Genomic DNA, 26,196 nt, shown 5'->3' with positions numbered 1-26,196 from the left:
TAACATTTATCAAGCTTTAAAGAAAATATTCCATCATATATCTTTGTGAGTCTAAAGTCATATATGTAGCTTATCTTTAATCCTAACTAAGGAAAACAATAACCATAATTATCTGTCTTCAACTCCATCAAAGACCACAGAAGGATAGTATATAAACTCTAGAAATGACAGAGACATCTCACTACCTGGACAGTCATCCAAAGTTCTTCTGTAAATTGGCACATCCATCTTTGGCTCATAGGCCACAATGTATCTGGCAGACTTCTCAGGAAAGCAGGAAATTTTAAACTGTCCCACCTGTGTTGGTAGTTAGTTATTTTTTTTCCTGTGTCCTGCAGAATGTCTGGCAGATTCTTCCATTTAACAGGAACCCTATAGCACTGTCCATCTTGTTTCAGCAGTCACTTTTCTGTGGGTCCTGCATGTCCAGTTTATACAGCATAAAGTCAAATAGTCCAGACAAGAGCAGTATCTTGCCCAAATGGCTAGTCTTGCCATATTGGAAGCAAACTCCATAACGAGTTTCTTTGATATCATCTTCCTTTGTGACATAGGTGATGTTGCCAGGAGCAGTTATGTCTCACTGTCAAGAAAAACCATTTTGAATGTCAAATTCTGTAAGTCTTTGAAAGGTTTGAAGAATGCCTATCCATTTGAAATAGATCTCTAAATATCTATAAAAACCTAACAAACCTCACTATAAGTTTTGACTATTATAGGTAACTATCTATAATCTGTACTTAATTATACATTACATTTTTAAATGAGCTATACAAACACAAAACCTAAACAAGAGAAATATATCACAAAATTAACCTTAAATTTGTATCAATAAATGAAAATCCATTCCAAAACAAAGTATTCATTTCTATACCATAATCTTTTTACCTTTAAAAAGAGATTGGTTGTGATTACTAACCATTTATGACCATCCCCATTTAGATGAAAACGAACATTTATAGACACTGGGATTTTGAGCATTGTTCTTTCCAAACTACTTCCTGCTGGTTGGGAACTCTGTAATACCATGGGAATCCTAAAAAGACGAAGATATCCTGGGTGTAGTCTGCAAGGATGCCTTGTTCCAGCTATTATGAATGTTGGACACTATTTCAGCAGGTCTTGATTGATCAAACCATGTTAGTCTGGAAGGAATCCTCAGCTTTTTATTTTCTGTGGAAACAAAAATTGAAATTCTTTTCCCTAGTAATATATCCGTAGACTTAAATTTTGAAGTCAAAGCATCTTTAAAATATATAAATTGGATTAATTTAGCAGTATTGATAATCAAATGTGTTTTAGTAGCTGTAGCTCTTTCCTCGGCAAACAAGCAATTTAAAGACATCATTATAGTATCCAGTATCCAGACTCTGTGTATTTTCCATTTTTATGTGGCTTTTTTTTATTACTCTTATTTTTTTTCTTTTATTTTTTCATTTTCTGGGACACGGTTTCTCTGTAAATTTTTGTCTGCCCTGAAATTCACTCTATACACCAGGTTCGATTTGAAATCAGAGATCTGCTTGCCTCTGCCTCCTCAGTGCTGGGATTAAAGGCGTTTGCCACCATTGCCCAGTCGCTTTTATTTTTTTTTCTTTTTTAACCAAATATCCTTTTTATTTTGTCTCCCAACACATTGTAGAAAACCTTTTAGATTTTACTTTATCTGAATCTATTCTTTACTGTCTTGTGTCAGCTAAACAGCATTATTAAAATTAAAGCGGCTGTTTTGGTGGCTGGCTTTCCAATATGGCGGGTTACATTTACTGCCAGTACTGAAAGCTATGCTTGCTGCCTCAGTCTATGCTGCCAGCTTGGAGATGTGGTCACTGCCAATGCCAATTGTTAGCAGGGCCTCTTAAAAGAGCCCTGCGGGGTTGTTTTTGTTTGGTTGGTTTGGTGGTTTTTATTTTGTTTTGTTTTGTTTTGTTTTGTTTTTTGATTGTTTGTTTTCTGCTTATGCCGAGTCAGGAAACCTCCTAAAAGGAGCTTGGGGCGAGTCTCTGCTTATCTCTAGCAAAACAGAGCCCAACCCAGAAAAATGCTGCTACCAAGACTTGTCTCTGTTCTTTTGTTTCTAAAATCCCTTTATTCATTAACCAGTAAGAGAAATATATAGACAGCATGACATCTCCCATCAGCAGGGGAAGCAGCTGGTCATACTACATCCACAATCATATGAACAGGAAATGGGACTGGGTTACAAAACCTCAAGGTCCACCCCTAACAAACCATTTCCTCCATCAGCATTCTATCTCCTGAAGATTACACAACCTCCATGAACAGTGCCACCAGTTGGAGACCAAGTGTTCAAAAACATGTTGTCTGAAGGGGACAGTTCATATTAAAGAATGTATAGGTATGCCAGGTTTGGTCCTCAAGATAACTCATGAGGTATTATTCTCATTTAACATGAATGAATATATTAAATATGAATGACACTTTTTATTTTTAAACCTCTCAGAAATTATTAAATTAATAGATTTCAGATGCTTCTAAGTTTCATTTCTAAAATTATTCTATCCCTTGAAAAATAGTTTAGTGAGTTTTTTCTAGGTACTAGGAAATAAAGTCTCTGCCCTCTGGAAGTTTACATTTAAATGGGAAGACAGATGAGTCAGCAAAATGAACTTGTGTTAGAGCTCATGGCAAGGAGATTTTACTGTTGCTATTGGGCTGTCCAAGCAAAACACAGCTCTCATTTCAAAGGGTTTAAACAACTTTTTATTCTGGAGCCAAGTTTGAGTGATCTTTGCCTGAGATGATTGCCCCAGATACTGTGTTCCACTATGGAAATGGGCACATGAAGTTTTTGTAGTTACAAAATAAAAGAAAGCAATAAATCAAGGCCTCTTCAGATACACTGCAAAGCAGGGAAATCTCAGCTACAGGTCTCAGGTGACATTTGATGACATTCTTAGCTTTTGGGTTGGTGGAGGTCAGTAGTTAATATGAAAAAAAAAAGTCATGTGATAGTCACAAGGATTTTAGGGTAGACACAAAGGTGGGCAATGGATAGCTATTAAAGGGATTAGCTAGCTCAAGATAATTTGGCTCCGTATCTATAATATTTACAACTCCCCACAATTATATAGTCGTAATTAGTCAATATCAACTTTGTAGAATCTTTAACATAGCTGTGGCTGTTGTCATAAAATTTAAATTCAGACATAGAGAATGCCTTCAAAAACAACTTTCGAAAATATGGGGTTAGTGGCCCGGAAATCAGCTTGTCAGAACAATTCTTCACTATTTAATCCTTTTTCCATTGGGAACAATCCCATCACCTGGGTCATACCAATCCAATCTGTATTTTTACATATGATGCCGCATGATGTTCCTGTAACCCTAGAAAAATTGATTTTTGTTTGTTTGTTTGTGTTTTGTTTTTTGAGAGGGTTTCTCTGTAGCTTTGGAGAGTGTCGTGTCACTCGCTCTGTAAACCAGGCTGGCCTCTAACTCACAGAGATCCACCTGCCTCTGCCTCCTGAGTGCTGGTTTTAAAGGCTTGTGGCACCAACACCTGACCAGGAAAAAAAAAATGTAGTTTAAGAATATTTTTTTCTTTTTTTTTAAAGAAACCTTGACTATGCCCTGCTGTTTACTTCAGTTGATCTGAAGCACAAAAGTGCTTCCCTAGCATCCCCCTATGCCATCTCACAGCCAGATGGCACCAGTGACAAAGTTCATCTGTGGGGAAGATGGCTCTGAGCACATTTCTATGTCCAGTGAGCCAAGCTTTGGAATAAGGATCTGCAGCGCTGCCAGGTCTGAGGATTGGTGCAGCTCATCTCCCCTCCAAGGCCCAGGCGCTGGATCTCTCCATACCCAAACTAGTTCTCAGCGGGTCCTTAACTTTCTTTGCACCAGAAAACCTTGAGGGAACATTCCCTATCTCCACCTCCCCCGACCCCTCCAACCCTGCTGCCCTGAGGTCAGTCAGCCCCTCAGGGCCCCGCCCCCTGGTCTGAAAGCGCGTGGAGCCCCCGAAGGCCGCCCTGGCCCGCCCTTGCCTGCCCGCACACTGACCCCTTACAGGCTGGACCCCTGCTCTGACAGCACTCTAAGACCGTCCAGGCGCACGCCCTTCGACACCTGGTCCCCTGAGCTGATCCCCGCTCGCAGATCCCCTAGAGGCCCCGACCCGTTTCCGACTGCGGAGCCCCTCGAGGGATCGCCTCTCTGACAGAATATGAAGCCCCAGCACAGACTCTGACCGCACTTTGAGCCTCTTAGGAAACCGCCCCCGACCCCGCCCGTCTGTTTACTCTCAGCGCCCGGAGCACCTGCCGGAACTGCCTCCGGAGCTCCGCCTCGGCCCGGGTCTGCGACCGAGAGTGAGCACCTCCAGCCTCCTTCGCCGGAGCTCCGCCCCGCCCACGGCTATGATTGGTTGTGAAACATCTCGAGGTCCCGCCTCCCGAGCTCCGCCCCGCCCACGGCTCTGCCTTCTTGTAGTTTATCGAGGCCCCGCCTCCCGAGCTCCGCCCCGCCCACGGCTCTGCCTTGTTGTAGAGCTTCTCCAGGCCCCGCCTCCTGCTCTGACTGAGCACACAGCACCTGGCAGGCCTGCTGCACCTGGCAGGCCTGCCCCGCCCGGCAACCCGCTAAGACAGCGCCCTACGCACCCGGATCGCCTCAGGCTCCCCGGATCGGCTTCGGCGGTCGCCATGACCGCGGCTGTGTTCTTCGGTTGCGCCTTCATCGCCTTCGGGCCCGCGCTCGCTCTCTACGTTTTCACCATCGCCACCGACCCTTTGCGTGTCATCTTCCTCATCGCCGGGTGAGACGGCCCCAAGTCCTTGACACAGCGGGTCCCCTCCCGCGCCGGGGCTCCCATGGCCTCGGGGATCACCCCCCAGTATCTCCAGCCTGTGGGACAGAGAGGGCTGAAAGGGGGGCTCCTCCCCTCCTGAGAGAGTCTGAGGGGAAGGGCAGGCTGAGCAGGCGCGCCCTAAGGATCTAGGCATCTGGGGGCTAAGTGTGGGAACACTGAGACAGAAACATTCATGTGTGGAGCCTTCGTCTTTCCTTAGGAGTCTCATTTCACCAGGTGCTCTGCATCGAAGAATGGTTCTCACCCTGTCATTAAAGTCACCTGGGGACCAGTGACCCACTTCTCCGCAACCCCCATCCTGGGACTCAGAGTGTCTGTGAGGGGTTTGGGCTCAAATTTTTTTCTTGTAGACCCCCCCCCGGTAATGATTGGGGTGCCTCTGAGGTGGAAGCCTGAGAAAATGCAGCAACACCTGACCAGGCATGTCCTCCTGGGGGCTTGGTAATACTGAAGTCTGCTGGTGGATGTGGTCCTGGTCTCTTTGCACCTGCTGAGACAGTTTCTGGGACTTGGCATCAGGCCAGCTAGCTAGGCCAGGGACTCCAGCCATTCGAAGCTTCTTTTTGACTATACTGAATAGTGCTCCTTGCTATTGAAATTTAAAAACAATAGAGTCTGTTAACCCAATGGCTTATAAAGCTTGCTGTCTCCACAGAAGGGTTGTAAGAACGGGGCCTGGAAAACACCAGGGAACCGGTTTGCAACGTCTGAATTTTACAAGGCACATACTATTATTACAAGTTTAGGTATACGTTTTCTGTCAGAAAAAGACACTTATCTTTACAGATATCTAGCCATTAAATACATACTTTCTGGAGAATTTTGTTATGAAAATTGCAATAGTCACTGGTTGTATGTTTCTATGGCACACCGAAGAGGAAAAGCATCTCTTAGAAAAAATAGTCAACAACCAAGTTCCTCTTAGCCAGTCCTTGGCAGGTAGTATCTTAGGGTGCACTTGACAGGGTCACTGAGCACGTTCTTGCTGAGCGAATGTGACATTTCTCTTGGACTGTTTTTCTCACTAGGAGAAAAATGGAACATTGATCAGCACCTGCTGATCCAGAACACCACTTCCAGGATTCCCCCCCCCCACAATTAAAAAATCAGGATCTTTGTTTCCTCTCCAGCAGATTTGAAGTCATTATTAATCTCATGCTCTGTTAACTTGTGGCTTTTTTCTCCTACATTCCAGGGCTTTCTTCTGGCTGGTATCTCTCCTGCTTTCATCTGTTTTTTGGTACCTAGTGAGAGTTATTACTGACAACAGAGAAGGACCTGTACAGAAGTACTTGCTCATCTTTGGAGTGTTGCTGTCTGTGTGTATTCAAGAACTGTTCAGGCTTGCATATTATAGACTGTTAAAGTAAGTTAAATGTTTGCTTTATTTTCCCAGTTACACTTGAGTTATGATTTGTTGATTGGTGCATTTCTAGCCCAAAAATATGGAATATTTAAACCTATGGCCTGGCTTGCCTGCCTGCCCTAATTCCCTCCCATCTTCTTTCCCTCTTTCTTCTCCTTTCTCCCAAAATTGTTTCTTGAGAATTTGCCCAATGCCCAACTTTGCAGAAACTGGAGATATAGAAGATCTGGCAATGGGCACCTTTAATCCCAGCACTCAGAAGGCAAAGGCAGATGGATCTCTGAGTAGGTCAACCTAGTCTATATAGTGAGTTCCAGAACAGCCAGAGTATAGTGAGACCTGTCACGAGAGAGAGAGAGAGAGAGAGAGACAGAGAGAGAGAGAGAGAGAGAAAGCTGGGAGGTGTCTGACCTCCTGGAACTTATGATGGAGGAAACTAGCAAGAAATGAATGAACAAATAGAAGATGAGAAGTATCTTGAAGAAAAATAACCCAGAGAAATAATTACTGAAACAACAAAGAGTCTTCCGTTTGGACTTCATGTTTCCCTCCTACTACCTGAAACACATTATTCTTACAGAGATTATGCCTTCAATTGTTTTGACTATTCATGAGAAAAATGGTTCATTTTAAAAAATATTTTCTATAGTTTTATGTCTGCAAAATAAAAAAAAAAATGCATTTTTGTTTAAAGCCCAAGGCTTTAAAGGATAGGAACCATGGGGATCTCACAGGAAACCACTAATTCGAGACACAGCTTGTACTTGGAATCCTGTGTTATTTCAGTAAGTCATGAGATTAGCTTTGCTTGTGTAGTAAAGCTCAGTGGAGTGATAAATGTGCTGACCTGTTTTCATTTTTGCCAATGAGACTCTCCATGGATTTCATAGATAAAACCTAAAGTGACTTGTAAGGAGTACGGTTTTTCCGCCTGCCGCTGCCCTGTGTTGTCCCGCTGCTGCGCCAGCCCCAAATAACACACAGAGACTCTGTATTAGATATTATACTGTTGGCCAGTTACTAGTTTCTTATCGGCTAGCTCTGTCTTAATTATTAACCCATTTTTGCTGATCTATGTTTTTCTCTTACCGGGGAGCCGGCGGCATACTGCTTTCTTCAGACTCTCCATCTTTTCTCCTCCTTACTACTTCCTATTTCCTCCTTGTCTCCTAGTCCCTCCTATCTTCCTTTCCTGTTGGCCAACAGTGCTTTATTATTAACAAGTATGAGAAACATATACATAATGGCATCTCCCATCATCTCCTCTTTTCTGTCTAAATAAAAAGGGTTTTAACCTTAACATAGCAAAATATATCACATAACAGTTATCAAATAAGAATCACAGTTAACAATATTTAGTCCATTAACACTTAGCAAGATTTGAAGAAAATATTTCATCATCTATTCTAACTTTGTGTGTCTAAAGTCTAAGTAACTTATCTTTAATCCTAACTAATGAAAACTATAACCATTACTATCTGTCTTCAACTCCTTCAAAGACCACAGAAGGATAGTATATAAACTCTAGAAATGACAGAGACAACTCACTGCCTGGTCACCCGAAGTTCTTTTGTAATCTTCCATCTTCAGCCCATAGGCCATAGTGTGTCTGGCAGACCCTTCAGCAAAGCAGGAAACTTTAAACTGTCTTCTTGTATTGGCAGTTTGTCAGTCACTTTCCTCTGTGTCCTGCAGACTGTCTGGCAGACTCTTCCATGAAGCAGAAACTCTATAGCAATGTCCATCTTGAATCAGCAATCACTTTTCTATGGGTCCCGCATGTCCAGTTTATACAGCACAAAGTCAAACAGTCCAGACAAGAGCAGTATCTTGTCCACATGGCTAGTCTTGCCATATTGAAAGCAAACTCCATAACGAGTTTCTTTAATGTCCATCTTCCTTTTTGACGCAGGTGGTGTTACCAGGAGCATTTATGTCTCATTGTCAAGTAAAACCCTAAATCATTTTAAATGCCATATTCTGTAAGTCTTTGAAAGGTTTGAAGAATTCCTATCTATCTTACATACATCTCTGTGTATCTTGAAAACCCTAACTAAACTCTAAGCTTTGACTATCATAGGTAATTATCTATAATCTGTACTACATTATACATTACATTTCTAAATGAGCTATACAAACAAGAGGAGAAATATACATATGACAAAATTGACCTTAAATTGTATCAATAAATGAAAATCCATTCCAAAACAAAGTATTCATATCTATATCATAATCCCCTTTTTACCTTTAAAAAGAATTGGCTGTGATCATTAACCATTTATAACCAAGTCCATTTAAATGAAAACAAACATTTATAAACAATATTTGGGAATTTGGGCGTCGTTCTTTCCAAACTACTTCCTGCTGATAGGGGGCGCTGTCATGGGGATCCTAAGAAGATGCAGAAATCCTGGCTGTAGTCTGTGAGGCTGCTTTGTCCAGCTGTTTTGAATGTAGGATCACCAGCGACTGTTTCAGGGGGCCTGGCTTGATCAAACCACATTAGTCTGGAAGGAATCCACAGCTTTTCATTTTCTGTGGAAACAAAAATAGAAATCCTTTTCCCCAGTAACTTGTCCTTGAACTTAAATGTTTGAGTCAAAGCATTTTTAAAATATATAAATTGAATTAATCCAGCAGCATTTCCTTTATCAGTTGTTGTTATTTTCTCAGCAGTCAAACAATGTAGAGACAACACAATAGCATACAGTAACCAGATTCTCTCTGAGCTTTTCATCTTTATGTGGCTTTATTATTACTCTGTTTCTTTTACTTTTTATTTTTTGAGACAGGGTTTCTCTGTGTAACTCTTATCTGTCCTGGAATTCACTCTGCATACCAGGTTTACTTTGAAATCACAGAGATCTGCTTGCCTCTGTCTCCCGGGTGCTGGGATTAAAGGCGTGTGCTACAACACCCAGTTCCTCTTTGTCTCTTTAAAACCATTTTTTTTCATGTCTACGTATATTTTAAAACACACCGTAAACCTTTAGAGATTTTTCTTAATATGAATCTGTCTTTACTGTAAATCTTTATCTTCGTCTGGCCACAAGTCTTTTATCTGGTAAACAACAACATTGCTAAAATGAAAGTCATAGCTGTGTCAGCCGCAGTTTACCAAAGATGGTGGCGGGTACTTTTACCCGCCAGCACGGAAAGCTGTGCTCACTGCCTTGGTCTGCACTGCCACACAGAAAGCATGCTGCCGGCTTGGAGATGTGGTCACTGCCATTGCCATCTCTCATACACACCAATAAATTGTTAGCAGAGTTATTTAAAAGCTGTGCGGTTTTTTGCCGCTTATGCTGAGTCAGGAATCTTCCCTTAAAGGAGCCGTGCGAATATCTGCTTGTCTCTAGCAAAGCAGAGTTCAACCGAGAAAAATGCTGCTACCAAGAAACCTTGCTTGTCTCTGTTCTTTTGTTTCTAAAACCCTTTTTTAAGCTTTTGTTAAATTTTAAGTGGAAGTTCTTATTAACCACGTGGGCGCCATTTGTAAGGAGTACTATACTAAGTTTTCTATCAGTGTTATCACTGGTTTCTGTTGCCTTTGCACCTTTAGATGATGGTTTTAATTTTGAAAAAGCTTAATTCCTAATACAGCATTACAGTTTAATGACCTTTTACTTTTAGACCTGACTTTACCAGAATGCCAAGATTTAGATGTGGTACCTGCTATTCTTACCTGCCTGTTTCTGCAGTTTTTCACTTGAAGCAACAATCTTTGCTTGGCACAAATCAGAGTTTCCAAAAGACTGTAAACTGGTCCTCATTTTGAATGAAAGCAGTGAGAGAGGGGCTCTATGTGAAGAAGGAATCCTGGTGTTTTTACAGGCTATCAAGCTAGGAAGTCCAGAGAAACCTCTTTGTTTCCCTAGGGAAACTATTGTTGGTCTTCTGAAAGGATGTTTGGGAAATTTGCAAACAGTTGATCAGAGAAACATGCATTAATAGATGCCTTTGTTTGCACTGCAGAATTCATATTTAATAAGCTTTTGGTATATTCTACAAAACTTTCCTATCAAGCCTGGTCTGTAATTCTAGTACTTAGGAGATGGGGCTGAGGGAATCAGAAGTTCAAGGATATCTTTAGTTACTTCAAAGTTAAAGCTTACCTAATAATTAACATGAGATCCTAAGTAAAAAACAAAAGCAAAAAATCCCCAAATGAACATAACCAAAATTCTCAAATTCCTGGAGAATTTACCTTTATTGAATATCATATAGCTGTGTTAAAGCAAACTTGAGAATTTTGACAATTTTTGTAGCACTTTTTTTAAATAACTAACATATAAGTGGATACATTTAAATCAATTTCTTATGCAATACTGTATTAATCAAATTTTGCTTAAATATCCCACTGCCAAAAATAAGTTTTGCCAAAGTTGAACATTTTAATTTAAGGGACTGCCTTAATGAGAGTTTTGCTGCCTGAATTTGCTTTCAAGATTAACATTTGCACCCATTTTCCAAACCATTGCAGTCAAGTAAGTTTTGTTTTTTGTTGTTGTTTTTGTTTTATTTTTTCATAAGTCAGGAACAGTTACTTCATCATGAATGGATTAATGAATGAATATTAATAGTGAGTACTAGTACTGTAACATCTCCTCTCATTAACCCTGTACACAGAATGTGGAAGTTTACCAAACTTTTACATTAGTATAGTCAAGATATATGAACGCTTGGTTTTTGTTTGTTTGGTGAGTGAATTACAACTGTCAGCATGACAAGACCTTGTAGTGTAAGAAACATGTGATCAGAAGTGGTGGCTCTCTCCATACAAATGTTAAAACATTCTAAGTTATGTAGCCTAAAGTATAACTAACTTCATTACCTAAAACAGATGTGTTCGGTAACCATTGCCTAAAAACTGCTGCGCAATACCTAAAATATATAGAATTATTTTTGCTTTGGTTAAAAGTTTTGCAACGTAATTCAGTTTTATTAATTTATAATTTTGTAGTTTTACAATAATTTAATGATTTTTATTATAATACAAATACATATTTGGTGAGTTTAGAAAAATCTTACATTTATGGAAAAGGAAAACAGCAAAAGGTTTGTTTGTCCCTCCAACACTGATCTATACACCCTTGATACAGTTTTTTTTAAACTCTGCATTGGTATAAAGATTTAGATCTCCTGAAATTGGATTTATAGACAGCTGTGAAGCTGCCTTGTGGGGGCTGGGAATTGAACCAGGGTTCTCTGAAAGCAAAGTCAGTGCTCTTAATTGCTGAGTCATTTTTCTAGCCTACTCCAGTTTTTTTTTTTGGGGGGGGGTTGTTTTGTTTTTTAAAGAAGTGTCATTTTGTTTTTTAAAATTTCTAAAGTGGTATATTAGGGTCTAGAAGATGTAACATGGTTGGTGAGTAGTTGCCTATCAAACACGAAGCCCTGGGCTCCATCCCAGGACCTAATAAAGTGGGCATGAAAGCACACACCTGCAATCTTAGCTTCATAATGATATTGAAGCCAGCCATATACATGAGACCATCTCAAAAACAAAACAAACAAATAAACCAAAGGAAAACTCCAAATATCTTAGATACATGAATTCAGAAGTTGAGTAAACTTCCCCATTCTGTATTGCAGAGTTTGTGAGAGGAAATGTTGCAGCCCTGGCAGTTCACTGCTAATATTAGGAAGTGAGAAAGTACAAAATGTGATGAGTTTCCAAGTTCCTGATGAACAAAATAGATGACTGTGCTAGACAGGACATCTCTTCTGTTTTTTGAAGTAGAAATTCTGTTACATTTGCTACCAGATTCCCAAGAACAAAAATTAAAAGTTCCAACCTTTACAACATAAAATTTTCAAAACTATTGATAAATTATCTATCTACCTATCTACCTATCTATCTACCTACCTACCTACCTACCTACCTATCTATCTATCTACCTTTATAAACCAGCATCTCCTTATGTAACATTGACTGTCCTGAAATTTGCTATATAAGCCAGGCCAGCCTTGAACTCACAGAGACCCAACTGCCCCAGTCTCCTGAGTGCTGGGATTAAAGGCGTGCACCACCTCCTCTGTCTCATTTAGTATCTTTTGAGTGTACATATGAGAGTGAGATTATAGAGATACACCATTTGAGTTTTCTGTGATTTTGTTTTTATTTGCTTTATTTTATTTTAAAACTTTAAAAGTCATTTTAAAATGGAGGTCTCGTATATCCCCACATGACTCCCAACTCAGTATGCAATTGAGAATGACCTTGAATTTCTGGCCTTGCTGGTATTTCTGACAAGGGTCACCATTGCCTAGAAACTTAATATATTCCTGATTGCAATACCACAGTATGTGTAATAGAGAAAAACACTTACACAAAACAGAAATCCTCCCAAATTTATTGATTAAACTATGTGGGTGCATTTGTTGCTATAGATTACTACTGTTGTATAACTCATAAGGTTGAACTAACCTTTAACAGATTTCCTTTGACAGGTAGATTTGTTTTATTAGGGAAAATTGTACAATTTAGTTGGTTGCTGCTCCAGAGAAATATGAAGACAGTCACATAAATATATGGGTCACATCTTTCCAGCCAAACAGTGCTTCCAAATAGACAACACTGAATCCTAAATTGTTCCTTTTGTTTCAAAAAAATCAGAGGAGACTTTTCAGTATTCACTTGGCTATTTTGGTTGAATTTTACATTACCAAATATGACCAGTGATATTTATATTTGTGCAGTGATTCTGTGTTTATGTGATGAATTGACCAACAGTAATAACTATGTGTTCCTTGGGATTTTAAATTTTATTTTACATTGATCTTTTGAATAGAGTCTCACTGTATAGCCCAGGTTGGCCTTCAACATGCCGTAGTCCTCCTGCCTCAACCTCCCAAGGGCTAAGATTGCAGAAACGAGTCACCACAACCACACCTGGCTTCCCTGAAGTTTAAAATAATGCAGTGTCTTGGAAATAAGTATGTTCTGGTTAACTTGTCTGATCTTAGGGTTCATCTCACCTCCTTTTGTTTCAGCACTGACTGATGGGTCATTCCAAAGTATTTTGGTTCTTTTGTTACTTTAATAGATATACTTTACAGTATGGATCATTTAAATATCCTTTCAGTTGGCTTTTAAATGATTGTAGAGTTTCTGGCCAGCAGCAATTTTTAATAAAGACAGTAGTATAACAAATCACACCTAGAATTCCTAATATGTCTGCATGGAGATAGGGGAGGGGGCAGAGGCAGATTCCTGGTATATCTGTAAACTGCCTGGATAATGTGTATGATCATGCTCTGAATTTATTTATTACTGAAAATATTTGTTTTTTCAGTTAAATATTTATAGCTTATTCTAAAGGCAGCATTTCATAAGGGTATTATAGAAATATCAGACTTCATGTGCTCCTGAATTGGGAACATGAGTCAAATATGTAAAATAGTTTGGAATCAAAAGACCTTATGATTAAGTAACAATGTGAGAATTTGACTCTGCAGAATGTCAGCTACTTTAATAAATTGCTATTGGGAGAAATGGGAAAGGTTAGGGGCAGGCTGCAGGTGTTACTCAGTGATAGATCATGTTCTTACATTTATGAGGCAGGATCTTAGTTACTACACCAAAAGGAAAAAAAAACTGCTGTTAGAAGGGTGAGAGTGATTTTGGTCCTTTGAATTGGGAAGTAGAATGGGCATTGAGATAATACAGGCATAGTGAAATGTTCAACAGAATGCCATTAAGTTGGAGATAAAGACATAAGACTTTGGGGAGAAGAAAATTCAGAGTGGTAGATCCCTCAGGATAATGAGATAAATATTTTATTGCCCTCAGAAATTAAGTATTGCTATTATTCCCACTGAATTTAACTCCTGTTGGCTTGTTATTAACATTTTAACTTTTCCTTTTATGGAGATATCACCTAGATGAGGTTAGTAGACTAGTCACTTGACTTCAGTTATCAAAAAATGTGCTGGATTTCATTTAAATGGAGTTCAACCTGATCAGAAGCCTCACTAAATATCTAGTTTTGAAGGGTCCTGTGACTTGCCTGATATAAGCCTTTTTATTTAAAAATAAAAATAATGTGTCTTTCTTTTAGAAGAGCCAGTGAGGGTTTGAAAAGCATAAACCCTGAGGAGACAGCACCCTCAATGCGACTTTTGGCCTATGGTAAGTTTGACCCTGTGGGGTCATGAAGAAAAATAACAGAAGTGCTAGAGATGGGGCTCAGCAGTTAACAGCACCCAGTGCTCTTGCAGAGGACCCGAATTCAGTTCCCAGCTCCCAGATGATGGCTCACAACCACCGGTAACTCTAGTTCTAGGGGATCCAACACCTGCACAGCCTGCACATGGTACACATAAACTCAAGCAGGCAAACTCTTCCTCTCTCTCTCTCTCTCTCTCTCTCTCTCTCTCTCTCTCTCTCTCTTGTGTGTGTGGGGGGGGGGGGGGGGGTGGGTGTGGGTGTGGGTGTAGAATTATCTCAGTCTGGCCCAGAGATCCCACCTTGGAATCACAGTTACTCCCTCACAGTTTGGCTACAATAAACCAAAGCCAGGGCCTTCAGCACATTACCCTCTTCTTCCTCTCTAGTTTCTTCTGTGCCTCTCCTTTGTTCATTGACCTACTGCCTCCTGTACTTCCTTTCCTCCTCTCCTTTCTCACTTAGCCTTCCAGAGCTGGCTGTCTGATGCTTCAGCAACAGCAGGTGTAGCCTTTTCCCTGCAGTGAAATAGTATTCCCCAGTCCTTGCAAATGAGATTTGAACTGAACTCATAACAGGAAAGGGGCTTAATGGTGTTTTTCTTCCTCTTTAGTTTCTGGCTTGGGCTTTGGAATCATGAGCGGAGTGTTTTCCTTTGTGAACACCCTGTCTGACTCCTTGGGGCCAGGCACGGTGGGCATTCATGGGGATTCTCCACAGTTCTTCCTTAATTCAGGTATGTGCCATAGCTGTGGGTGTTCAGGGTCCTGCTCTAAAGGATCATCCTTATTGCCATCCACTGGCTTCAGAATTCAAGTGAATTCTTTTAAGGGGAAGATATTCCTAGGTTCTGTAAGTGAAGGACCTGGGATTGGGGACATGGATTTGATTGGAGTGCTTTAGAAGATTACAGGATTTTATCTTGCAAAAGATTTATATATTTACCAGGCAGGTGCCACACACCATTAACCACAACATTCAGGAGGCAGAGTCAGGCAAAAAGAACTCTGTGAGTTTGAGGTTGGCCTAGTCTACAGAGTGAGTTCCATGCCTTCTAAGCTACACAGAGAAAACCCTATCTCAAAACAAAACAAAAGAAAAAACAAAACAAAATCTCACAACATCAAAAGCAAAACAAAGATTTATACATATTTACTTAATGTTACAGTATAATTTAAACATTAGCAGCTAATTTTCATGAGATAATCCTCTTTGTTTTGTCATTGTATCTTCAATATAAACCTGTAAGCCCCTACTTTTTTTTCTTTCCCAGTGCTAGGGATTCAACACAAGACCCCTAGTCCTAAATTCTAATCTTTGATTAATCTATAACCCTGTGCCTTTTACAGATAAGCAGCATGATTTGATCTTTAAATTCAGAGAGAAAAATAGTAGATGAATTAATCTTTTTATGCAAAGGTGCAGTTACAAAGGACCAACTCTTCACATTGCTTTCATTCACCAACTACAACATATGACACAATGATCACAAGTTTGTTTCATAATTAGAATATTATTTTACTAAATTTCACTTTGTTTAAAAATAGAGGAAAATATGTTGTTCTGTAGTTGTCTAGACCAACAACAGTTATGTCATTGAAATATGTGAACTCACATACCAATTTTTTCAATTAAATCAATGTTCACATTCAGGCTAAAGCTCATTAGGGAACTTACCATCTTTTATGGAAATATGACCAAACACTAAATAGTATTTCAGTAGCTTTTAATAGAATAAAAAGTTATAAAGAGAAATGGCCCATTTTTAAAAGCTGTAGTAGTTTAGAGACATCATGACAATCCCTGAACCCAGAGACGGTCCTCGACCAGTCTAGGTTTCCTTGTTAGTTCAAATCTTAGCCTCTCCTGTGGACATCAATGCAGTCAGCATCTCAAGTGAATCCATCCTCTGTGAAGCCAGCAAGCTAGTCTTCCCTGTTTGAAAAGTCTGACTTTCTGAGGCCTTAGCATCCAGTTCAGACCCTTTAACTCTTGCAATGAGTTAAGGGAAAGTGTGTTAATGGGTCATGCTTATTAATGTTGCCTCCAACACAGTAGGTAGCCTTTGTGAATATTCCCAAACTGGAATATTCCTAACATTTTTTTTTATGGTTTATTGATTTTTTATTTAATGGGCATTGGTGCTTTGCATGCATATATGTCTGTGTGAAATTCTCAGATCCCCTGGAACTGGATTTATAGACAGTTGTGAGCTGCTATGTTGATGCTGGGAGTTGAACCCAGGTCCTCTGGAACAGCTCTCAGTGCTCTTAACCACTGGTCTATCTCTCCAGCCCCCTGGCATAAAATTTAAATGATAATAATGCTTGGTTTGTAAAAAAAAAAAAAGCAAATGTAGTTTTAATGGCTAATGTCTGTCAGAGTCTAGTCGAAATTAAGAAGGCACCTTTTGTATTTTGAGTTTTCATACAGTTTATAGTGTCAAAGGAGTTCTTATCTTCATATCCTCACGCATTTCTGACTTTTGTCCTCTAGAGGGTGCTATCTCCTTTCAGTAAACCAGGCTGTTTTCAAGTCCAGTTTACAAATGAGTCCCAGCTGAAAGGGGATGGGATGGGGGTGGTGGGGAGACGGGAGGAGGGGAGGATGAGGGAACTGGGGTTGACATGTAAAACAAGCTTGTTTAAAATTTAAATTTAAAAAAATTATCAAAAATTAACTAACTAAATAAAAATGAGTCCCTTGGAAGAGTAGCTTCATTCCTAAAATTGTAATTAAAATAAGGAACATGAGGTCATTAATTAGCATCTATGTCTGTTATGTTAATAATACACATATTCTATGATAACTGTATGTACATGATTTTTGTTGTTGTTGTTACAGACAGGCATAGTTTATGAAGTGTAAGTTAGTTCTTTTTTACCGGTGGTAGTTGTGGAACAGGCCAGCATTATGTTAGACTCATTAATGTTTCTTGGAAATGCTTGGTAGAGAAGGAAGTATGGGATTGAGGTTCCAAGTTAAGTCATATCCTAGCTCATTAATTTAATATTTGGGAACAAGTCCTTTTGGGTATTTAATTAAGTATTCAATAAATAATTATTAAAAACTTCTCCAAGCCTTCTGAATAATAACAAATACAAAGATTAATATAAATGTTACAGAGAAGAGACATGTTGACTCATATGGTCACAGTAAATTTCTTTGCCTTTGTCATATTTACCCCAGCTGTGAATGATTGCAGTGACTATTGTTTAATGCCTCTCTCTCTCCAGTTGTGTGCTAAACTATATGAGCAAGAGCTATGGCTATCTCGTTCATTTCCATCCCCAGAGGCTCTTGGAGTCCTTTGTTACTAGATGACACTTAAAAATACTTACTGAAAAATAAAAGCTAGTCACAGCTTATGGAGGAATTACCATTTGAATAGAAATTTACTTAAGAGGAATAATACTTAGTGCAACAAAGGAAGGAGCTTCAAGGAAGGCTGTTCCAAGTGGAAGGAAAAGGCCTGTCCCCTGTGGGCCTCAATTTCAAATTCTTTCAGAAAGAAGTAATGACCAAAATCTGGTCATAGTAGTGTATGCCTGTACGTCCCTGCACTCAGGAGGCAGAGGCACTGTCTAAAGAAAATACAAATTGAAGGGGAAAATGCCCACCTTAGAAATCATTAAGCATTAAATGAAACTAAACCCAGCACTATAAAAATATGGAAGGGAAAATTTCACTGTTTTTAGCTTTATTAGTCAACTACCTCAGCTAGAACCCATGTGATTCTGGCTGTGTGGGACACATGTACTAGGCATCCTGGTGTTTGTTGACTTGTTCCACAGCATTTCTTCTGTCTTGTCCCGACTCTACCGTGCCAGTTCCCCCCTGTATTCCCCTTGAAACCTTCCCACATCTCTGATAACAAGAGTGAGAGTGTAAACATCAGGGTGCCTTCATGGCCTGATTTCTAGAGGTGGAAGCATTCACACTGTAGATTATTTTATTGTTGTGGCATAGAATTGACATGCATTCCCAATGAGAAATTACTCTTTACACTTAAAGATTAAGGAAAAAGATCCGTAATAATAGTGTGTGACTTGTTCTGACTAATGAATTAAAGGGAACCAGCCTCAAACGGAACATTTTCCACCTTATACAGACTTTAGACATATACATGTTAACCTTAAATCTCTTTTGGATCCTAGCCCCAGGTTACACTTGGAACAATTTAAACAGATAGGAAACATCAAGTGTGGCCACTTGGGAGATTTATATAGCAAAGACATTGCCACAATTATTTCTTAAGTACACTAATGTTATTTTTGAGTAATTGTTTGCCAGGGTCACATGGCAGAATTAGGCTTTTCCTGACAGAAGCACATGGGACTTAATGATGTACCAGGCCTTAATAGTAGCTGCCACCATATGTTTAGCTGCCTATTAGAAGCATGTTCTTTGATATGGGGATGGGTCTAGTGGTCAGGTGTAAGTCATCTTATTTTGTATGGGAATAGAGCCTAATTGGTGGTCAATATTTACAAAGGTAAGCTGCCATGTGGAGGCAACATTAATAAGCATGGCCCATTAACAAACTTTCCCTTAACTCACAGTAATAGTTAAAGGGTCTGAACTAGATGCTATAGGGCCTCAGAAAGCCAAAGACTTCAAACAGGGAAGACTAGCTTGCTGCCTTCACAGAGGATGTATTTGTTGTGTCATGGCATATGTTGGATGTCAGAGGATAACTTGTGGGAGTCAGTTCTCTCCTGTCACTGTTAAATATGTCATCCCAGTGAGAAATCACTCTGCACACTTAGAGATTAATAAACAAATGTTCTTTAATAACAGTATGCATCCAGCTATGGCTAATGCCCAAAGAAGAGTCAGCCCCCAATAGTAGATTTTGCTAACTTATATATTATTAATGTCTTGGATATGGAGGGGTGAGTATGTAGTGTCTTGGATATGGAGGGGTGAGTATGGGTTCACAGGGGTCCATCGAAAGAAGACTCAGAGACACTTTAAAGAATGAACTTAGCCTTCCACAGCTACAGGGGTCTTCAGCCTTGATGGACTGAAGCACTTTCCCTATGCCAAGGGCATTTTTATTTTTCTCAATATTTACACTTTAGCCAGTTGTGTATCATTTGCTAAGAACAACTTGAATGAGGCTTCCAAAAAATACAATGTCAAATGCAAATTCTTGATTCATCAGGTACCACAGTTTTTTCCATTTCCCAAACCAAATCTTGCACAGGCTTTTGTATCCTTGGGGAACTCTCAGACAAGGTTCACAAAGGGGGACCAAAGGTATCTGCTCAACAGAGGATGGATTAGGGCTAGCTGCTTACTCTTTGAAGCTAGGCCTGGTGTGACCCAGCAGGGATTAAGGCTAGTTGCTATTACTCTGGTGTTAGACCAGCAAGATTCTGCCACATTTTAGGCTTATGAATTTTATATACTCTGTCATTCTTAAATCTCCCCATTCCCACCCACACCCAGGCTACACATGCAATTAGAGACAGAAGAATGTAAATCAGGCAATTTACCAGATGAGAGATTTAAACAGTAAAGATATTGCCAGAATTACTTTAAATATGCTAGTGTGGTTGGTTGGTTGGTTGGTTGATTTCAATAGTTGTGACCAGGGGTCATCTTGCCCATCTGGCAAAATTATGCTATCTCAAGAAGGGAACTGTGGGCTTTATGGCACACCAGGACTTGACAGTGGTTGAGACCCTATGCTGCCCCTTGAGCTGTCTGTTAGAGGCATGTTGTTTGATATCAGGGTAGGCATAATGGTTGGTTTTAAGTTAGAGCTGTTTCTGTTGTTATAGGGGAATGGAGCCTAACCTGGTCAATCCTGATGAGCAAACACTTATATCCTAGCATCCTAAAATTTGTTTAATAGGCCTGGTTAGCAAACTACTTATTTTGGGGATATTTGGGAGACAGCACTACCTTAGTTAAATTCTACTTTGTATGACTGGATGTCTCATAAGCAAATCAAGAATGACCTTGAACTTCTGAACCTCCTGCCTCTGTCTCTACCTCCCAAGTGCTGCACCACTGTGCTTGGCTTGAGTTCCGCATTTCTGACACATGGATGCAGTTGAAGAGTTATAGAGGATCTGCTGTTAAAGTCATTTGGGTCTAGACTGTAGAGGAACTTGAATGCTAGTCTGAGATTTGACTTTGAAGACAAAGTCAGTCCATCAGACTTTTTAGCTGGAAGGATTAAGACATTCAGACCTAGAATTTGGAAGCACAGTCAGGACCAATGAGGTTCAGAGGATGCTATTTTGCATATGAACAGGCTGGAAAATGTTAGAGCATTAGCTGGACCCTGGGAGTACACTTAGCTATTCTCAGTACCCATGGCAATGCCTAGAGAGAAGAGCAAGCAGAGGCTGCTAAGATGGCAAATGCCTGTGGTAGTGATTCCTCTTGACATTTGATTAACATCTAGGTCCTAGAGAACCCTTTCTTAGAATATGAACACTTCATGATTTAAAAAAAAAAATCCCATTGTGTCAGTTTTTGCCTTGGTCTTTTTTGACTCAGAGGGAAAAAAAAAATTAAAACTCTTGCTTATCCCCTGGGCATTTTAAGTGGTCTTAGTCTCGCACTATTGACAGGCACCTGTCCTTAGGAAGTGATAACTGCACTTGAATTGAATCCTTTTAGTGTGGCCTTCCAGAGCCTGACATGAAGACACTGTCACAGAGATGTGATAGCTTACTCTCCTCTAGCCACAACAGTTACGTTCTTTTAATATTTTTATGGATCTCTTACCTCATATGAATAATATTCATTTTACAGTGTGTTTGTTCTCACTCAGCATGTTGTGGGTCATATACAGCAGTTCACTATGTGAGTACACTGTAATTTACTTACACATGTGATGATTTTGCCTCCAAAATCAAGTCAGACATCTCAGATGAACATTCAAGTTCCTCTGCACTTATCTAGACCCAAATGACCGTAACAGAGATGGTCTATGACTCTCCAAATGCATCCTTGTGTCAGAGACATAGAACTCAAAGCAGGCAAGGTGGTGCAGCACAGGGAAGTGGAGGCAGAAGCAGGTAACAGTGAGCGTTCTCTGTTTCTGCTGCAGTGCTGATGTAAATATTCTTATATCTCCTTATGCACATTTATAATAATGCCTCCTTGGCAGGATTCTGAAACTTGACCATGCATTGATTCTCTAGGAAGGGGTGGGTACCAGTAGGCTGCACTGATAACAAGTCCCTAGGATAGGTATCTGTTGATTTGAGAACTAACTCATTTGGAATACAGATAGAGTATATAGTGTATATAGTCTACAGAATATAGTGTAGCTCGAATGCCTTGCTGAGCTGAAATAGAGGCAACTGTTTTCCTTCGCTTGGCAATGCCAGGTTATTTACCTTCAAGTAGTTGAGAACTCTAGCCTGGGTTTTTCTGTCTGGTAGGTTAAAGCTTACGATCTCTTTATTATGTGGCAGGAAAGAAAAATCTATATGCCCTTTTTCATGTTAAAGTGTGCAGAATATAAGGGACTTGCCTGCTTTAAAGAAGAAATATGTTATCCAGGACACTAGACACCTACACAGGCAGTATTCTAGAGACATGTGCTGATCAGATTCACTGCCATCTGCTTAAAAAGTATAAGATAATTATATTGATTTTTAAATTTTTCATTACATTCCCTAAAAAAGTTTCTGAAGAGAAATTCCCCGGACGGAGGATGCTTTGTTCAATTGAGAAAATTCTCTATGTAAGGCCAGAGGCTAATTGAAAATAAGCTGTGTAGATATATACTAATCTCATGGTGTATACCTCAGGGAAACTCCTTGAAAGTCAAACCCAAGTTGGCTTTTGTCAAACAGGTTCATATTCTAGAGCAATAGCTTCTAGAAAGGCTGGACCCCCATCCAGATATGCTTCTTCAGAAGTTAACATGGAGTTCTTATCAAACCAGTTTTGTACACTGGTGGTCAGATTCCATCACTGCAGGCCGGGGACCCTCAGAGCCAGTGCATAGTGATGGGGTTTGGCCAGGTTTGGTGACTGTTGTCTGCTGGACTGGCTGCTAATTGCTGACTTGTCTTTTCAGCGTTCATGACGCTGGTTATCATACTGCTGCATGTGTTCTGGGGCATTGTGTTTTTTGATGGCTGTGAGAAGAAAAAGTGGTATGTCCTCCTTACAGTTCTCCTGACTCACCTGCTGGTGTCCACCCAGGTGAGTGTTGCCGCTGTGTTCTCAGTGCTTGCAGAGCTCAAGTGCAGAGGTCTGAGTGGCGGGTTAACCCAAATGAAGGACACATTCATGGGAAAATGAGGGCATCAGAGAAGCCCTGGAAGTGGACAGTGAGTCACGTTGTTTTAGTAGAGTGACAGTCTAGTTAATTTGGGGAGGGGGGCTCTGTCTCATTAGAGGTTTTCCTCATGTTTGTCCTTTAGTGGATGTATGGTCAAGCCCAGAATAGTTTTCATTGTGCTTATGTTATGAAGCATACTGAAGCAATTTTCCTCCATTGCCAATTCCTTAAGATATGAATTTTAGTTAAGTTTAAATCTTCAGGTGAAAATTATTTTTGATTTATTTGGTTAATCACTTCCCTTTTTTGTTATTGTTTTGGCTGTTATTGTTTGGCACATGTGACTATGTGCATTGGATTTTCCCCATACGTTTTAAGTTTTGAAGCAGGGGACTATAAGTCAATTGCTGTGATTATTTTGAGTCCTTTATACAAATGCTAAGCCAGGCTCCTTAAGGTGGTGACTCTTTACACATTCTGACCAGTAGCAGATATACAGGTTTCACTCTTTACTGACAGTATCACAGTGCCAGTCTGCAACTCACATCGTCTGGCTTGGCAGCAAGTGTCTTTACCCACTGAGACATCTCATTGACTCTGTCTACTTCTCTTTGCTTCAGATATCTAACCTAGTCTGGCTTCTGCTCAAACCATCCTTTTCAGCCTCATTTATACCAATCAAAATGGAAATTTTTCTTTGTTCATCATAGCAGCTTTTAACATTTTATCTAACATTTATTCTCCTTATGTGTATATATGTGGGTCAATGTGCACATATATGCAAGTATGTATAGGTACCCACAGAGGTCACAAGAGGGTATCAGATCCCCTGGAGCTAGAGTTACAGTCAATTGTGAGTTTTCCTTATGAGTGCTGGGGAATCAAGTGCCAGTCCTGTCTAAGAGCAGCAAGTGAGCCATCTCTCCAGCTCAACAGCCATTAAAAAGGATTGGTTGGTCCCTTACTTTACTCCTTGACTTCTGCTACAAACATTATTATGATTTTCTTTTACTTTATTCTTGAATCCTTTGCTGTCTCTTTGTTTTGTTTTGTTTTTCAAGACAGGGTTTCTTTGTGTAGTCATGGAACTTGCACTGTAGACAAGGCTAGCCTTGAACTCACAGAGTTCTTTCTGCTTATCTCTGCCTCCTGAGTTGCTGGAATTAAAGGCATGCACCACCACCACCTGGACATTGCTGACTCTTATACTCTTTCAGAGATTTAGAAATGATGGAGTATCTTAGGGTTTAATCTTCCATTGTCTGAAGTAGCTCCTTGGGAACTCTCATCCATTGTATGACATTAAGTTCCATGTGGAGGCTGGGCTAGTGCATTTCCTTTCCTTGCTCTGTCCTCTAAATATTATACTCATACATTAAAGTGCTTATTGGATGTCTGCCTTTTGAAATCTCATGGCCTGTTACTAGTAACCATGATTTTTTTTTTATATTATTCATACCCATACTTGCAAGCTTGTTCCTGCCTCTTCCTCCTAACATCTTTCAAGGTTGATATTCCTCAAAACTTTGCATCCTTAACACTTCATTTATCATCAAACCAGAAATGTAAGAGGCAGTCTTGGTATCTGCCTCACATTCAATCCACCAGCAAGCCCTGTGAGCTCTTCCTGTCCACTCTCCAGCTCCACCAGCTGTAATCTTCTCCTACCTCATCTCCTTGCTTCACCACAATTTCCTTTAATCATTTTATTCAGCTTTGAAAAACCAAAATCAATCATTATTATTTCAACCTAAACTTTTTCTATGATCCTACATTTCACAGAGAATAACACACTACTAATTCACAGACTTCGCAGTTGTCTGACCTCACCTGATCCTCCATTCCTAAACTGTATTCATACTGGCTGGCTCTAGTTTCCATCTGTATCCAGCTATCTGTCCTCACCTGTGCTCCTCCCATAGCTAGTCTGCACAGGGTTAGTTAATTCCTCTTGCTATCTGTGTCAGGTTAAATGCCATATTATCAGGATCTCCATCACCCTTAAGTAGATCACCTTGTTCTTATCCTGGCATTCGTCACAGCTGTTAACTATTCTGTCTTACTATCCATCATATTTTGCCATTGATTATTTATTTAATTACTTCTTCATTGTCTGTGCTACTTAGTAGCATTTAAGTTCCTTGATGGTGGAGACTTGCCTTCAGTAATTCCACTCACTGCACCTTGTAGCAGCACTCTGTCAGTCATGTTTTGCTGCTGGGGATTGAACCCAGGGCATCATGCATAATGAGCATGCACTCCTCCTCTGAGCTGTATTCCTGTTAGAGTTTCATAAGGATTAAACTTTTGGAATCCATAGCAATTGTACAGCCAAAAACATAACTCTGTTTTCACATGTTCCTCTGAATACTAATGGTTCACATTAAAATAATCTAGATGTACCCGACTTGGTTGCAAATTCTTAGAGCCACTTATATTAACCCAGAAATGGCTATAAACTAGGGCCAGGTACTTTCTGTTAAGTATCCCATTAGCTTCTGACTAACAGCTTTCTTTTGGGGTTGCCATCTGAGCCAAGCAAAATGCAAGTTCATAGACCAGTGTCTGCTGTGCCTTCTGCTGTGTCTTCAACACATGACAGTCATCTCGTGTTTGTTTGTGAGATGCAGTCCAGCTGTTGAAAGCTGTGTGTTTCCCTCTATCTCTGTTTATTCCACAGGTTTCAAAAGCTGACTTATTTTTCCTTTTCAGACCTTCCTAAATCCTTATTATGGACTAAATCTGGTATCAGCATATATAATCATGGTGCTCATGGGCATCTGGGCGTTTTTTGTTGCTGGAGGTAGCTGCCGAAGCCTGAAACTCTGCCTGCTCTGCCAAGACAAGGACTTTCTTCTTTACAACCAGCGCTCCAGATAACCTCTGACAGTCGGCACCTCCAGACAGCAGCCGGTGCCTTTAGAGGAAGCACAACCATGTTCTTCTCTAAAAAGACCCTTTGCTCCTGTAACTTGGAAGCAGTGGAACTGTCTAGCCTGGAACTGTCCCTGTGCTTTCATGCAGTGGCCTCTAGAAGAGCTGCAGCATGGCCTGCAACCTGGCTGCACATTTCAGCCACTTGGGGAAATGAAGACTCATGCTTCTGGACTTCCCTCCAGATTTGATTATCCTGGATGTGCAGTGCAGCTGAGAATCACTGGGGTCCACTGGGAAGTTCTGAGAACACCAAAGGAGAATGAGGGCTGGTACTTAACTGTCTCCTAAGCCAACTTCTGCTGAGCAAGTAAATCTTTGAATTAGTAACCTGGGTAGGCCTTGTCTTTTTATGTACTGATGTCACACAAGGCTGAAGGGCTGTTCTCTCTGTGAATGGCTTTCATGTCCTTCACTAGCACCGCAGGCCGTGCCTCGAAATGCAGTACCCTACACTGACATTATAACTTAACTAAGGTAATTTTCCTCAAGGTTTATTTTTCCATTGAAAGTTTCTCTTCCTGAGGCATTAAATTACTCCTTTTAGTATAAATCTGGACTCTTACATGCTGGCTTCCTTGGGAGAGTCGAAAACTGTGCCATGTCTATGAGCATTCTCAGTTAAAGGC

The 26,196-nt window shown here is 40.2% G+C and overlaps 1 protein-coding gene across 1 annotated transcript; it reads left to right on the top strand.

The window, feature by feature from the left end:
- The first annotated feature begins 4,580 nt into the window (after positions 1 to 4,580).
- LOC127231922 (gamma-secretase subunit APH-1B) lies at positions 4,581 to 25,897 on the top strand. Its single transcript, XM_051197825.1, has 6 exons — positions 4,581 to 4,783; positions 6,033 to 6,203; positions 14,267 to 14,337; positions 14,987 to 15,109; positions 22,427 to 22,554; positions 25,346 to 25,897. The coding sequence occupies exons 1-6, from the start codon at positions 4,671 to 4,673 to the stop codon at positions 25,511 to 25,513; spliced, it is 774 nt and encodes a 257-aa protein (XP_051053782.1). The 5' UTR covers positions 4,581 to 4,670; the 3' UTR covers positions 25,514 to 25,897.
- The last annotated feature ends 299 nt before the right edge of the window (positions 25,898 to 26,196 follow it).

This window comes from Phodopus roborovskii, unplaced genomic scaffold, assembly GCF_943737965.1.
Source record: "Phodopus roborovskii unplaced genomic scaffold, PHOROB, whole genome shotgun sequence".
Lineage (NCBI taxonomy): Eukaryota > Metazoa > Chordata > Mammalia > Rodentia > Cricetidae > Phodopus > Phodopus roborovskii.
The sequence above is the reverse complement of the archived record's forward strand: the minus strand, read 5'-3'. Positions and strand labels throughout refer to the sequence as shown.